General features: G+C 44.7%; 1 protein-coding gene across 1 annotated transcript in view; it reads right to left on the bottom strand.

The window, feature by feature from the left end:
• Positions 1-16,173, bottom strand: part of Adcy1 (adenylate cyclase 1) — a 104,104-nt gene that overhangs the window by 67,160 nt on the left and 20,771 nt on the right. Inside the window, exon 3 of the mRNA XM_051200576.1 lies at positions 4,277-4,395. Coding sequence (XP_051056533.1) covers positions 4,277-4,395 — 119 coding nt within the window. The remainder of the gene's footprint in view (positions 1-4,276; positions 4,396-16,173) is intronic.

Genomic DNA, 16,173 nt, shown 5'->3' with positions numbered 1-16,173 from the left:
GTATGTGTGTGGTTTGCGTGTGTGTGATGTGTGTTTGTATGTATGGCGTGGTGTGTGTGTATGTAGTGTGTGGTGTGGTGTGTATGGTATGTATGTGTTTATGTATATGTGTGGTGTGTGTGGTGTATGTGTATGTGTGTGTGTGTTTACATATGTGTGTGGTGTGTGTGGTATATGTGTATGTATGTGTGTGTGTGGTGTGTGTGGTGTGTGGTGTGTATGGTATGTGTGTGTGTTTATGTATGTGTGTGGTGTGTGTGGTGTATGTGTATGGTGTGTGTGTGCGTGTGTGTGGTGTGTGTGTGGTGTATGTAGTGTGTTGTGGTGTGGTGTATGTGGTGTATGTAGTGTGTGTGGTGTGGTATGTATGTAGTGTGTGTGGTGTGGTGTGTGTGTATGTAGTGTGTGTGTGGTGTGGTGTGTATGATGTGTGTATGTTTACGTGTGTGTGTGTGGTGTGTGGTGTACATGTGTGTGTGGTGTGTGTGTGCGTGTGTGTGGTGTGTGTGTATGTAGTGTGTGTGTGGTGTGGTGTGTATGTGTGTATGTGTGTGGGGGGTGTGTGTGGTGTATTTATAGGTGTGTGTGTTTGTGTGGTGTGTGTGTGTGCGGTGTGTGTGGTTTGTGAGCGTGTGTGTGTGTGTGTGTGTGTGTGTGTGTGTGTGTGTGTGTGTGGTGTGTTGGTGCACATACATGCTACAGTGTATGTTTGGTGATCAGTGGACAGCATGCAGGAGTTAGTTCTCTCCTTCCACCATCTGGGTTCTGGGGATGAGACCCAGGCCATCAAGCTTGACAGTAAGCACCTCCACCCACTGAGCATCTCTCCAGACAGGCTTTTAATAATTTTGGTGCAACCACAATTAGAAAACTATTTGCCTTTATATTCACATATATGACATATCTATATTAATTTGTTAACCTTTACCAAGAATCAGTTTCTCATGCCACTGTGTCCATTTCTCCCTGAGAATCCCTTTTAGCACTTTTTCATAATGCAGATCAGGTGGCCACAAACTCCAACTTTCAACTATTGGCAGGGTCTCTGACTTGCCTTTATTTCTGAAGAAGAAATGTACCAGGCATAGCACCTTTGCTCTATGGACTTTTTGTCATTTGCTTTAAACATTTGGAACATGGCCCATACGCTCTCTAGCCTGCATGGTTTCTGCCCGGTGACCTGCTAAAAGCCTAATGGGGATTCTGTGGTTTACAGGAAAGCACCTTCTACTGGTTTCAAAATTCCCACTTTGTCTCTGCCTTGACAGAATTAGATCATGTCAGTTTCTGTAAGTTCATTTTATTTGGTGTCATATATGCTTCCTATCTCTGGGTGACCATTTCTGTCTCCACATGTTTATATGAAAAGCTCATTTATGGTCTGGGAGATGGTGGTGCACTCAGGAGGCAGAGGCAGGAGGATCTCTGTAAGTTCAAGGCCAGCCTGGTCTATAGAGTGAGTTCCAGGACATCCAGGGCCTCACAGAGAAACCTTGTCTTGGAAAAAAAGAAGAAGAAAGGAAGGAAGGAAGAAAGGGAGGGAGGGAGGGAGGGAGGAAGGGAGGGCCGCCTTTCCCACTCTTCAGCAAGTCCTATAATGTGTGTTCTGGCCCAGCACTGACTTCTCATAACCCTTAAGCTTTCTCCATTTCTTTCCATGCTTTTCTCTCTTTTTTGACCCTCTGCCTGGGACCTTCCAGGGATCTGTCTTCCAGTTCACTGATATTTTCTTTACTTGAGCTTCTATTCTCCTCTAGGGAATTTTATATTTGGTCGCTACAGTCTTAAGCTTTCTGATCTGGTAGTCCTACATGCTTTTATTTCCTTGTGGAAATTCTCATTTTCCATGTGCATAACTCTCTTCAATCTTCGTGAGAGTTACTTTTATTCTCTCATAAAGTAATCCATGTAAGTGCATTTTCTCAGGTCTCTGTCTGCAGGCCTAGCTTCCTCCTTTGCCAGGTTCTTCATCCCCAACCTTTAGAGGCCAGCCTCACATAGGCAAGTGACCATATCACTTATCCCAGCCAAGACGCTAAGGCCCTTTATCAACTCTTTGTGTCCCCAGTAGGCAGCTATGGGTTCCATCTATTCACTCTGTCCTGAGCAGGGCATATATGTGACAGCTGTGGTATTTTCTAGGGCAAGCCCCACCTCTATTTTCCCGGGAAACCAAGTCTTAGTCAGACCTTTCAGAAATTGGGGACTGAACTACAGATGCTGGTTGTCTAGGCAGCCCCAGGCTGTTGGGAAACTGGTAATCCTGATCAATTCTCTCCCTCCCCGGGTGTGTCCAATAGTTTCATGTCAACTTTTGTGTCATCTGAGAAGAGGGAACCTCAACTAGGAAAGTGTCCCCATAAGATAGGGCTATAGGCTTACCTATGTAGGGTATTTTCTTAATTAGTGATTGATGGGAGAGGACCCAGCCCTTTATGGGTGAAGCCACCCCTGGGCTGATGGTTCTGGGTTCTCTAAGAAAGCAGGCTGAGCAAGCCATGGGGAGCAGGCAGGTAAGCAGCACCCCTCCACAGCCTCTGCATCAGGTCCCTGCCCTGACTTCCTCCAACGATGGATTACAATGTGGAGGTGTAAGCCAAATAAACCCTTTCCTCCACAACTAGCTTTTGGGCACAGTATTTGTCACAGTGATAGAACTCTAACTAAGACGAAGGGGGAAGCAGCAGAGCTAGTTTGTCCATTTGTTTATCTTTTTGCTCTGTTGAGCAAGCAGAAGACCAATGATGCCTGCTCACTCAAGTTACCAGAAGGCCCTCAACTGTGACACCCTCCCTCCTACAGTATGCCCTCCAGGTTCCCGTTGAAACATTCTGGTGGCCGGGGCGCCTCCTCAGCAAGCAGCTGGGGAACTGAATTATGTCCTTTCCAACTAACACGGAGCAGCAGGTGCAATAAGGGAAGGAAAGCAAATGCGAGCGTCAGCTAATCCTGCGTCCAGCCCTCCACCCACCGCCCAGGGCATCCTGTACATTTGTTTCCCATGGCTGAATCTCAATTTCCTGATTTCCACAATGCAGGCAGCAAGGCCAGCTGCTCACGGGAGTGAGAGGAGAGCAAACAACCAGGAACTCAGCAAGGAGCTTCTGAGCCCTAATTCTGGAGCCATCTAAGTTCAAATGCTGGCTCTGTGGCTACTTTCCAAACAGCTGGGCCCTCACCCCACACCACTTCAGCATCGTCCCCTGTGGAGGGAGGACAGCACGGTTTTCCATCAAACCGCATGACAGCAGGGAGTGAAAGAATTCACAGAGCTGCACAGAGCAAGATCTGTGAGCTGATTAGCCATGTGGGCTCTGCCTACAGGCATGTACCTTGACAGTTCACAGGCCTTAACTAATTTGGGATGAGCCAGCCTGTGCTACCACACGAGAGAGCCTTTCACATGCTTTCATCGAGTCTTCAGGGGCCAAAGGCCAGGAGTCCTGACACCCAAACCCTGAAGAGCCAGCAAAAAAAAAAAAAAAAAAAAAAAAACAAGAGAAAGGTGTTTGTGTCTACCCCATCTCCTGAGTGCCACTTACATGGTTGCAATCCCAAATGGGTGACAACTCAACCATTCTAAGTGCATTAAACTATAATAAAAAGTATTTTTAAAAAACTACACAATACATTAGGACAAACAGTTTCAACAAAATCTTTCTAAGCAGGCAAGCAAACTTCAGCCAACATATCCACACATTGGTTCACATGAAGGCTCGGGTTCCTTGCCTATAAAATAGAAACAACAGCTGCAACCTCCTCGGAATGATGAGATGGAGAAACTGAGGTAGAAGAGCCCATCTCAAGCAACAACACTCTGCCATTATTAGAGCAGGGAGAATCTCCAGTCCACTACAAAAACCCACTGCCCAGCCCCCAGAGCCCCAAGGGCTGATACTCAAACACAGACTCAAAAGCCCAGTCTTTGGAACAAAGTTCTGTCTCCTTATCCATGTAGAAAGAGCAAGTGCTTATGGAAAATGATGTGAAAGAGAACTGGCCTGTGCCACCTACGAAGCCACAGCCTCCTCCACATGGGGCCAGCTTCCTTGCTGGGCACCCACCCACTTGAGCTTCTTGACCATATCTCCCTCTAAACTAGAGATATTCTAGTTCCCATGTCCCCCTCCCCATCTCTCACTCCCCTTCCCAGCTCCTCTACGCCCCCCCACAATACACCTCACCACCTCTGCCCTGCAAACCCCCACCCCCACCCACCCCCACCTACCCCCACCCCGCCCAGTACACTGTTGAGCTGGCTTGGTGCCATCCCTACCTCACGTTATCATGCCTCTGGATGTAAATCTTGTGGAAAATCCTCTCAGGGGGCTTCAGGAAATCTTCCTTCATCTCCATGGCGACATTCCGGGGCAAGAGGCTCATGAGCAACCGCTCCTGAACAAGAGTAACATCATTTGTTAGACAGCAAGAAATTCCCGACTCCTGATGGTTAGGAGACAAGCTGTCTTCAGTTGGGGTTCTACAGACCCTGCTCAGGCAAGCCAGCACACGCCCAGGCCTGCAGGCACTGCCCAGCCCCCCAGAGTCCCATGGACAGATAATCAAATGTGGACTACCACTGAGCAAGCAATTGACTCCAAAAGCCTAACCCAGCATAGTTGGGTCTGACCTCATAGACATGCTTACAGCCCTTGCATGCTACTATTCTGGCCCATTGTGCACCCTGTACTTCCGCCTAGTAAATTCCACGGTCTCCAACTAAGGCCCCACTAGGCCCCTCTCCCTTCCCTGTACTGTTCCAATGGGATCCAGACATAGTCCTCAGGATTGGTCTATATTAAATCTGACTCCCTGTTACAGTAAGATACAGCCTCAGGGACAAGCTGACCCCTTCTCTTGGTCATTGTCTTCTTGTGACCCCTCTGATCTGTGTAAGGTAAGCATTTTCTTTCTCTCCCCAAGAGGAAGCAGTAAGTGTATGGCTTTTTTTCCCGAAGGGATGAAGCACCCTGACGAACCCATCCTTGCACCCTCCCAGGCTTCAGTTTCCTGTCTATGAGTTGTGACTCTGTCTCTCATCTTCCAGATGTGGCCTTCTCTGATCTCAGCTCTGGCCTGTTCTGATCTGCCTGCCTGTTGCTCTGCGCTGGATCTGACGTTTAAGGGCCACCATTTTCCCTCAGGCCTCTCATGCCCTATCTCATGTTCCCTTGAAAAGGAAGACTGAAACAAATGGTCTTGGAATGAAGCCAGACGGTGGTGGCACATGCCTTTAATCCCAGCACTCGGGAGGCAGAGGTAGGCCGATCTCTGTGAGTTCGAGACCAGCCTGGTCTACAAAAGCTAGTTCCAGGACAAGTTCCAAAAAGCCAAAGAGAAACCCGGTCTCAAAAAACCAAATCACAAGAAGGGGAAAGAACAAGCTACTGATAGTGGAAGACAAGGTTAAGGAGGTGGCTCAATTCCTGCTCTGATGTGCTGCAGGCTCTTCCCCAGACCCCTGAGCTGTCCCATTTCGTCCAGTGTCCTGGCCATCCTCCCTAAGAGGGTGGCCACAGTCCCTGAGAGCCTCATGTTTCCAGGAAGTGATGTAAGGGCCCCACCCTTCAGTTCCACACCACAGACAGCAGTGGATGTACACAGCTCATCCTGTGAATGGAGAACACAATGGGTATGCTGGGAAAACCTGGGAAAGCTGCTAACACAAACATAGGTGCGGCACTGGAGGATGACAAGGGATGAATCTGTACACCAGGCTCCTGCCCCAGAGCCATGTGTATAGGCACAGTGTAGTGCTGCACGGAGGACCTACCCACACCAGCCCCACCCCAGTTCCCGTGCATCTCCTTGCTGGATGGACCCAGACACAGACAGTGAGGTTGGGAAAGGCAGGACCACCTGTTACAGGTTGGGTCACAAAGAAAAAGAACATTGTCCAGGCCACTCTTGGGGACAGAATGGCATTTTGCATAAGAAATGGAAGGCAGAACATGATGAGGAGTCATCAGTTCCCTTCCTACACTACAGGTCTCTAGGGATGCAGACAAAGATGAGGCCCTCAGAGATGGGCAATTGCCAGCCACCAGATGTGCTGGACTGAGAGCCACCTCTGCGGAGGGGGGCAGTATTCATTGCTATGTGCCAACCTGGGGGCTTCCAGAGAATGTTACAGCGTTGAGATTCGAAAGCACAGGCCAAGTGGGAACACAAATATCCCTGCACACTCAGAAGGCCACGGGGAAAGGCTACTGGAAAGGAAAGGGAAGATTCTGGGCTCTTCCAGGCAAGCCCAGAGGCATGGAGGAAATGGAGGGCAGGCTGCCTCACCACATTCACACCTTCTTTCAAATTAACATTCTCCCCGCACCCCTCCTGAAAGACCTGCAACACTCCCTGTAAGCCCAGAGGGCCTTAGACCACTGCTACATTGTCTGCAGTTGCCATCAACACAGGGAAACAAAGTTGCAGGTCAAAGGACTGGATCAAACAGACAGGGAAAAAATGCCCTTCCGGTAACCAAGTGGACTGTGGCTGCCACAGGCACCAACCGAGAGGGAAGAGAGAAAAGCTGCTGGACCCAGCACACAGCCTCTAGCATGAGGCTCTGACACCCTTCACATGGAAAGCTAGGCCATGGCATGGTCACTGCAAGAAGTAGCCATGGCCATCAGTGGTCAGTTGATGGTCCCATTACCCTTACTCTACTGTTAACATCATTGACAAAAAAGGATTCTTGGCTGCCAGGGTTTTCCAGCCTCCCATGAAGCAAGATGTGAACAAGAAGCTATAATTCTGACTAACAAAAAAACTCCAAGGACAAAGTAGCCATTCACATAACAAAGATAATATCTGAAATTAATTTCCAATCTCAAATCCAACCCTGTAGCCCCAACACAACTAACATCAGAAACAGGTTATAACAGCAATAAAATCTAACAGATGAAATAAGATCAAAGATGGAAATCAAATGGACGGACACTATTACAAATGTTGATAATACAAAGTATTACACTAGCCCATGAAAATTACATTAAAACCTTAAAGCATGTACCTTGACTGTGACCTACATTGCATGTTATTATCGCTATTTATTTTGTGTGTGCATATGTGCGTTTTACATGTGCACCCTACTGCATGTGTGTGCATGTGTGTAGAGGCCAGAAGCCAATAAAATGTTTTCTGTGATCATTCTCCACTTACCTTTTGAGGCAGCCTCTCACTGAACACAGCATTCACCAATGACAAGATTAGCTAATCAATGAGTTTAGAGATCTCCTTGCTTACTCCCCAGTAACTCCCCAGTGCCAGGGTTACAAAGGCACTGGACCACACCCAGCTCTCTTTCATGGGTGCTGGGGATCCGAACAGATCTTCATGCTTGTGAAGCACTTTGTCAGCTGCATCTCATCCCCAAATCAGGTTCTTTTATATGATGAGGAGGGCTTTGTTTCTGGGGAAATGGAGAAAAACTTCTCCTTGTTTCTCTCGTGGGACTCCAATAAAAGTCATGGCTACTGCACATCTAACATGAGACTGAAAGTTGGAAGAAAACAGGCAGAGCTTTAAGACCAAGACATGCCATGGGAATGAGTCCTCTGGGGTTTCTGTTTGCCAAACATGGATCTGGGGAAGAAGGAACTCAGAGTGTCACTGGGCACAAACCAAAAAGAAAAGCCAACGAAAAATCCAGAAGACGGCAGTTCTTAAGAGAAAACCATTGGATGGTAAGTATGCTACTCCAGGCCAAAGGCTCTGTCTGAAAATCTATGTTCTGGTCCACCCACTCCAGCAAAAGTCAACCACCGATACCTGTTCCTTAATACGAGGTGGTATCAGAGAAGCCACAAAGGGATCTCTTTCCTCACTTGACAATATCAATACAATTCTCTTCCCCTTGCCAGTACGATGTCACAGAAAATCAGCCTAATACACGTCCGCAAATAAGATAGAGCTTCATATAGTATAACCTAGGTGTCTAGATTCAGCAGGACATTATTTATAATACCAAAAACTAAGAGAGGGGCAGTCAATGTTCAGCGAACAAGACAACCAACACATCCTGACCTCAAGAGGACAGGTGCTGGAATAACTACAAGCACCTTAAAGCAGCCATCACAAGCGTGACTAGAGAGAGGCTGGAAGATGGATCAGTAGGTAAAGGGCGTGCTACGCAAGCATGAAGGTCAGAGTGCAGATCCCAGCACTCACAGAAAAGCCAGGCTTGGTGACATGGGGAGGGAGAGGAAACAGATGCATCCCATGTGGAATGTCCTCTGGCCATCCAGAGCTCCAGGTTCAGTGAGAGACCTTGTCTCAAAAAGTAAGGGGAACCTGATTTTAGAGAAAGAGGCCAAAAATACCCATTAGGGGGAAGAGTGCATCTTCATCAAATGGTGCTGATCAAACTGAATATCCACAAGTCCAGGAATGAAAGGAGATCCTTATCTCTGGCCCTGTACAATATTCAACTCCAGATGGGTCAAGGGCTGCAGCCTAAGACCTGATACCCTGAATCTGATAGAGAAAACCTGGTAGTTATCCTTAACTGACAGGCACAGGAAAGGACTTTCTGAACAGGACTGCACTAATGCAGGCATTAAAACCAACAACTGACAAACGGGGCCTCATGACACTAAAAGCTGCACAGCAAAGGGCACCGTTAAAGTGAAGAGGCGGCCACAGAGTGGGAAAGATTTTTACCAGCTCCACCTCTAACAGAAGGTTGTTATTTATAAAATTTAAAAAGTATACACCAAGAAAAAAATTTTAAGCAAGGAACGAAGCAGAGTTCCCAAAAGAAAAATACAAAGAGGCTAAGAAATATTTCTTAAGTTGTTCAACATAAGGGAAATGCAAATTAAAGCTACTTTGAGATTTCATCTCACCTAAGTTAGAATGGCTAAGATTAAAAACCCAAATTATAACAAATTCTGACACAGATGAGGAAAAAAGAGAGTGCAAACTGGTGAAACACAAACTAATGCAGCCACTATGGAAATCAGTGTAGCTGTTCCTCAGAATGCTAAAAGCTGATCTACCATATGATCTAGCTATACAACTCCTAGGCGTATCCTCAAAGATGCCAGTATCCTACTACAAAGATACTTGCCCATCCATGTCCATTGCTGCTGTATTCACAATAGCCAGGAAATGGAAACAGCCCAGATTTCCATCAACCAGTGAGTAGATAATGAAAATGTGCCGCATATACAGAATGGAATGCTGTTCAGCTATAAGGGAGGAAAATAATATCACAAGACTCTCAGACAAATCAATGGAGTTGGAAATACTCATTCTGAGCGAGTTAGCGGAGATCCACAGAGACAAATGCCGTACATTCCCTCATATGTAAATGCTAGCTTTAAATCTTTAGAAATGTGTATTGAAATCTGAATACTTGTAAAAAAAAAAAAAAACTGGTAAGGGGCCATAGTGGTTGATTTCAAGGGAGAGGGGATAAAACACAGGTGGCAAACAGGAGGCAAGAGAATAATGGAGCAGGAAGGATGAAATAGATGGGGGTGGGCAGAGTAGGAGAGCGAGTAAAGGAGGTATAACTAACACTAAAACCCCTTGTAAAGTCATAGAGAAACCTACCACTGTAGAAGTTTCCTAAAATATAAATATATAAAATATATTTAAATAAAATAAAATATATAAGAATAGTAAAGGGAGTTACCCTATAATAGGTAGAGAATACCTCTACCTATAGGCTACCAGGCAAGTTTGGTGGGCAATGGGGTTCCATAAACACCCCCAAACATTATAGACTAATGTTCTTGTCCTTGGGTAACAACTATAACTTGATGGTAACACCCCATTGCTGAAGACAGCACACACTTGAGTCATAGGACATGGAGAAATTAATGACTTTCTGAATTGAAGGCTTCACCTTCCATGCTACCAGGGGAGAAAAGCAATCAACAGTCTTACCCAGCTTTGAACCCTGAAAGATACAATAATGACTGGCCAGGCAAGTTATGCCCACTGGTACAATAGTGGCATGAATGCTATGGGAGTAACCAACCATTTTCTGCTTGGGTTTAAGTCCTGCTTCACAAGACAAAACTCATATCTGGCACCATTAACTAGGCCAAGAACCTGTGACTAGTAGTAGATCATAGTCCCTAGGGGAGAACTTGCACTATTTGCTAAATGAACATAGAATTAAACTGCCCCCTAAGTACTTATCACAATAGTCTTAGATTAGTGCATCTCCCTGCATTCATCAAAGAACCCTGTCTTTGCAGCACATGGTTATTATTACACATATCCATAACTGGTCAGCATGTGAGACTAAGAGACTATAAAATTCTCAGCCCTAAATGAGACAGCTATATCACCCCCTCGTCTCAAGACAGGGTGATCATCAAGAGGAAGCCAAAAGGCAGCAGAACCAGAGGGAACAGACGACTGCAGAGAAATAGTGTTTTCTGAGCGTGAGAAGGTGTTACACACATGAACTCACAGGGGCTATGACTGCATTCACAAGACCTACACAGACCAAGCCAATCAAAATCCCAGCACTAATGGAAGAGGGGCTTATGGTGTCCTACCCTTAGCTGAGGAACTACTGGCAATTGTTGGCTGCTGGAGGAGCAAGAGTCAATTTTCTTCAGTGGTGTGCTCAGAAGATAGCCCTACCCCCATGCACGGACTAGAATGGGTGCGTTTAAAACAAAACAATACCCCCCCAAAAGGAATAGGGGTGAGGGAGATAGGGAAGGAATTGAAGATAAAAGAATGAGATGAGTAATTTACTTTTTTAAAACATAAAAATTAAAAGTGGAGAGCAATTGATCTCTGGCCATCACATGCACAGATACAGGTGTGAGCAATACACATGCACGTATATGCCATAAGCAAAATATGAACAGAGGTGGCAAGAATCCTTAGCAACACATATGTATCCTACCAAATGAGATTTAATCCAAGGATGCAAGGCTAGTTCAGTACTGAAATATCAATGCTATATTCCACAACATGGGATAAGTAATAAAATAACAGCAATTGGTACTGATAAAGAAAACAACAAAATGCAGCTTTTATCTATGCTGAGCATGTTTATAAAGGAGAAACCAAGAACTTCCTCATATTGGTGAAGGACAGCCCCAGAAAAGCCACACTTAATGGTAGAACTCCAAATGCTTCCACTGGAACAAGCGATGGACAGTGACTCACATTGCTTGTATTTGATACCACACCTGGTAATCTACCCAGTGTGGTGAGATAAGAAAAGAGCCACGGAATGGAAACCAAGTATATGGTGGTCTCTAAGTAAAACACAAAGGATCTATGGAAACAAAACAAATACACCTAGAACAAATAACCAACTTCAAAGAGTCACTTAGACAAACCTACCACGTGTCCACATAGTAGCAATGAACACATGCGCACACACTACCATACTGTTTACAAATGTTCAAAAGAAAACTCCCGAGGTGTAAAGCTAGCATTAAAACTGTAAAGTTTGTCTTCTAAAAATCAAGGCACTGCGTAAAGAATCAAAGAAGAGCTAAGCAAATTGAGTGAGTTGCAGTCTTCACTCACGAAGGGAGGAGCAACCCAGCAAGGATGCAAATTCTCTCCAGGTGGCACAGCAAATGCTACCAAGGGCCAAGCAACGTTTACAGTAGACAAAGGCAAGATCATTCCCAAACTGATGCAGTTAAAAAGTGGAAAGTATCAGCCAACATTTGAAAAGGGACCAAGAGATGGAAGCAGTCAGTCTACCCAACCCCAAGACTTACTGCAAAGTAAAGATACTCAAGAGAATGTCCAGGAGAGGAAGAACACGGAGGCTGGTGTAAGAACGTCTAAGACCCAGAAGGGGACATATATACCTTTATTTTTGTTTCACAAAAAACCAATAAGGATGATGTTTTCAATAAACCACAAAGCAGCCAATCCCATAACCAAGAAAGACACCTCAACATCACCCTCACACCTTGCTTAAATATCACCTTGAAATACATGTCACAGATTTATCTAATAACTCTAAAATTGCAAATCTTTTGGAAAAACAGAGACAACCTTCAGGAATTAGGGCTAAGCTCAGTGTTCATAGAGCAATAAGGGCACATGCCTTTAATCCCAGCACTGAAGGCAGGGACAGGTGGATCTCTATGAGTTTGAGGCTAGCTTGGTCTACAGAGTGAGTTCTAGGACAACCAAAGATACACAGAGAAACCCTATCACAATAAAAAAAGAAAGAAAAAAAGAAACTTAGACCTAGTCAACAACTTGAATGGGCCATAAAACAGAAAAAAATTGATAAACTGAATCTTATCAAAATGTAACATGTTAGTTCACTACCAAAACAAAACAAAAATCTCCTAAAGTGATGAGATGACAAGCCATAGGCTGAGAGAAAATATTTGCAAGCCACACACCTAGTGAAGGACCATCATCTAGCATGTTTAGAGTTAGCCCAGAGTCCGTCAGTTTAAAATCCTTCCAGTTTAATGGTTCAACCACATTGGAAAACAGTTTTGAGATTCTCAATATTTTTGCTTTTACCACATGCCTCGATGCTATTTGCAGGCATTCATGCCAAAGAAGTTAATATTTATGTTCATATGAAAACTTATACATAGGGTTCAAAATAGCTTAATTCATTCGTAATCAACATAAATTGGGAGCTACCAGAATGTCCTTCACAGACGAATGGTTAAACACATTGTGATAACAGTCACACTGTGGAATACCACTTAGCAATAAACAGGAACAAACTACTGATATAATCAACAAGCTGTATGAATCTCCAGAAAATTATGGTCAGTATAAAAAAATCCATAAACCAGATGCCTCCATTTTTATGATATTACAAATTTATAGAAAAAGAGCATAGGTTCATTGCATCAGCTTAACAATGGAGGTGGTGAGGCTCTGGAGGGGCAATGAGAGCCACCCCTGTGTCTGTGACTGCATGTTTTCATTGTAACCGTGTGCCAGTTCAGTAAGACAACACCACTGGGAAACAAAGAAAAAGCACATATGATCTCTGTCTTCTGTCTTGACTATGCATGGATCTACAAGTAGCTTTAAAATGACTGGGAAAAAAGCAATAAACCAAAACAGGACTGGAGAGACAGCTCAGTGGCAAAGAGCTCTTATAGCTCTTGCAGGAGAGCTGAGTTCTGTACCCACGTAGTGATCACCATCATCTGTGACTACAATTCCAGGGGATCCAATGTGCTCTTCTGACCTCTCCAGGCACTGGACACACATAAGGTACACACACATGCATGTAGGCAAAACACTCATAATAATAAAACAAGATAACCCAGGTTCTAGTTTGTAGGAAGTAGTGCATTTACACATTCCTGGTGGGAAGAGGAAATGGTCAGGTACTCTAAAAAACAGTTCGGCAGTCCTCCCAAACACTAGTTACCCCATGGCCAGAAATTCCACTCCTAGAAGAAAAATAACTAGGTGTGTCTACATAACGGTCTAAACAATTTTCATAGCACATTATTATTTACAATAAGATAAAAGTGTGGAAACCCAACTATCTGTCAACTGTGAGTAGATAAACAAAATGGACAGGCATAATGGCACACACCTATAATCCAAGCATTCAGGAGGTTGAGGCAGGAGGATGAGAAGTTCAAGGTCAGTCTCAGCTACATAATGAGTCCAAGGCCAGCCAGAGCTGTGTGGGACCCTATCTCAACTATTTAAATTAAATTAAATAAAAATGTGGCCCATCCTCCCATTTCCTCCCCTCTAGAACATGATTAATCAATACAAATGGAACAGAACTTGGCCCATGAAAAAAGAATGGAGTACTAGTAAGATTTAACCAACTATTGGAACCAACCTAGAAAACCTCATAATGGGGGAAGTAGTCATTTAGAAAGGATCATACACTATATGGCTCCATTTGTATGAAATATCCAGGGTATTTAAATCCATAGATAGGATGATACCTTTCTTGCACAAATAAAGCCTGTCAGGGTGACAAAGAATGGAGCTTGCTACAAGCTAACCATAGAAGTCTGGAGGTCTGTACAGACTGACAGGAAGTGACATAGCTGGGCAGGAACAGGATATAAGCAGGAAATCACTCTCTTCTCTGCTGAGATGCTTAGGAGTTAAGGTGTGTTGTGGCTTGCTCCTTCTCTCTGATCTCTCAACATTTCCCTCTATATCTGACTCTGGTTTTTTATTTTCTAGACCAATTAAGAACTGCTTTTACACATAAAGACAGATAGTAGATTCATGTGTGTGTATATATCTGGTAGAGGGGCAGGTAGCCTGTAACAGGCGTGACTGCTAATGGACAGAAAGTTGCCAGGAGTAAGAAAAAAAATTACAAAATTAAATTGTATAATAATTCTATACTAGTACTATTGTGGTTAATTTAATCCATATTTAATACACATGTCAAATAAAGTTAATATATAAGATTAAGGCATATAGCATTAAGACATAATTCTATATAACAAAAATAATTGTATAAATACTGAAGAAATCATTTAATTGTTTTAAACTTTCAGTTAATCTTCAGAGTTCACCAAATAACATCTGTAGTGGTTTGAGAAGTGCACTGAAAATAAACCAGCCTATTTAAACCTCTGCCTGAGCCCTGGGGATGTAGCTGAGTTGAAAAAGTGCCTGCATAGAAGCCACAAAGGGGCTGGATATGATAGTGCAGGGTTGTAATCCCAGCTCTCAAGAAGCAGAACCAGGAGGATCACAAGTTCAAGGTTATCCTCAACCACATAGCAAGTTTAAGGTTAGCCTCCTATACACAAGACCCTATCTCAAGAAAAAGAAATTAATTAAATTAAATTAAACAAAAATCCAGACTATATTATTTAAAAGAAAGTATCATTTCTCTTGACAAATTTTCTCACACACCAAGAATTAGATTGTTCCATTTACCTTGTTAAAATAACAAATTGAGTGTGCTTTAAATAGCTACACATTTCTGGAGGGTCTGATTGAGTAGTGACATCTGAGGAGCAAGTAGGGCCCTTGGGAACCAGCCACTACATCTCAGAAGGGAAGCTGGACTCAGAGTGCCTTCCTGGGTGGGTTGTAGGGGCTCCAGGAAAGAAGACCCGGGAGACATAGTGACTTCCAGATGCACGTGTTCTGTGTTCCCATGCTATGAGTGGTAGAAACTCCAGGGCTGTGGCTCAGGGGAAGGCTGTAAGTTCAAACTCCCCTGAAGCTGGAGGGGAGGTGATGCTGGAGGCAAGAGCCAGATGTAGAGAAATAAGGGGCAGCGGCTCAGGACACAGATTCTCTGTCATCACAGGTAGGCAGTACAACAAGGCCTATCTTCCCTTCCAATGATGTCAAGTGCTGGGCACTTGGCCCTCTGTCTGCTACACTACAGGGAGTCACTTGAGCTGCCCGGCCACCTATGTGCCAGCCCACACCCCACACACATCGTACAAATGGGACTGCATCTTTCTCCTCCTTGGTCCAGTCAGAGCCTCCCTGAACTCTACAACTGGTCATTTACAGAAGCTTCTTCCTATCTATAGCAACCAGACAGTGCCCTCCACACCGCCCAGCCTGCAGAGCACCTTCAGCAGCTATGCTCCGCCCACGGCAGTAGCTGAAGCCACACCCATCTTTCTCTTTGCATTAACCCCAAGTTAGCCTCCCACGTTTGCAAGTCAAAGTCTGTCTCCCACTGTCCTCACAGTGATCATCTCAGGTTCACTGCTTAGGTCATCAGCTTGCACATCTGGAAGCACAGAGGACATAGGACACAAAGGAGACCAGATGAAGAACCCACCCCATCTGTTCACAGCCCACTTCTTAGTGAGGACCAGAGAAACTGCCTCTGCCAGTCACTATGTGGGGTAGTAGAATCCAGAGTAAGGACATCCAGAGGAAACTGGAAACATCATAGACTCATTTTTCTGAAGTCATGGAGGTACTGAGAAAGACTGGTGGGGATGGCTCACACTTAGAATGACCACTGAGAGCATGCTACACCTGACTCACAATTATCCTGAAGGGAAATCCACCCCAGGTGTGGTACATCCCAAGCCAGCCAGAGCTAAAGAACTCTCCACAGCCCCAACAATGGGCTCTGCTCCTAGGCTGCTACAGCACTGATCAGAACCAAAGGGATAGGCAAGAACCAACAGGAAGAAAGAGACCAATCTCCAGCCCAGGCTGCTTCACCACCAACTCTATGGGAGCCTAAGTTTGCTTCTTCTCTTTGTGCCTGGCCTTCTGGAGGGG

Source organism: Phodopus roborovskii, unplaced genomic scaffold, assembly GCF_943737965.1.
Source record: "Phodopus roborovskii unplaced genomic scaffold, PHOROB, whole genome shotgun sequence".
Taxonomy (NCBI): Eukaryota; Metazoa; Chordata; class Mammalia; order Rodentia; family Cricetidae; genus Phodopus; species Phodopus roborovskii.
This window is presented reverse-complemented; position numbering and strand designations above follow the sequence as displayed.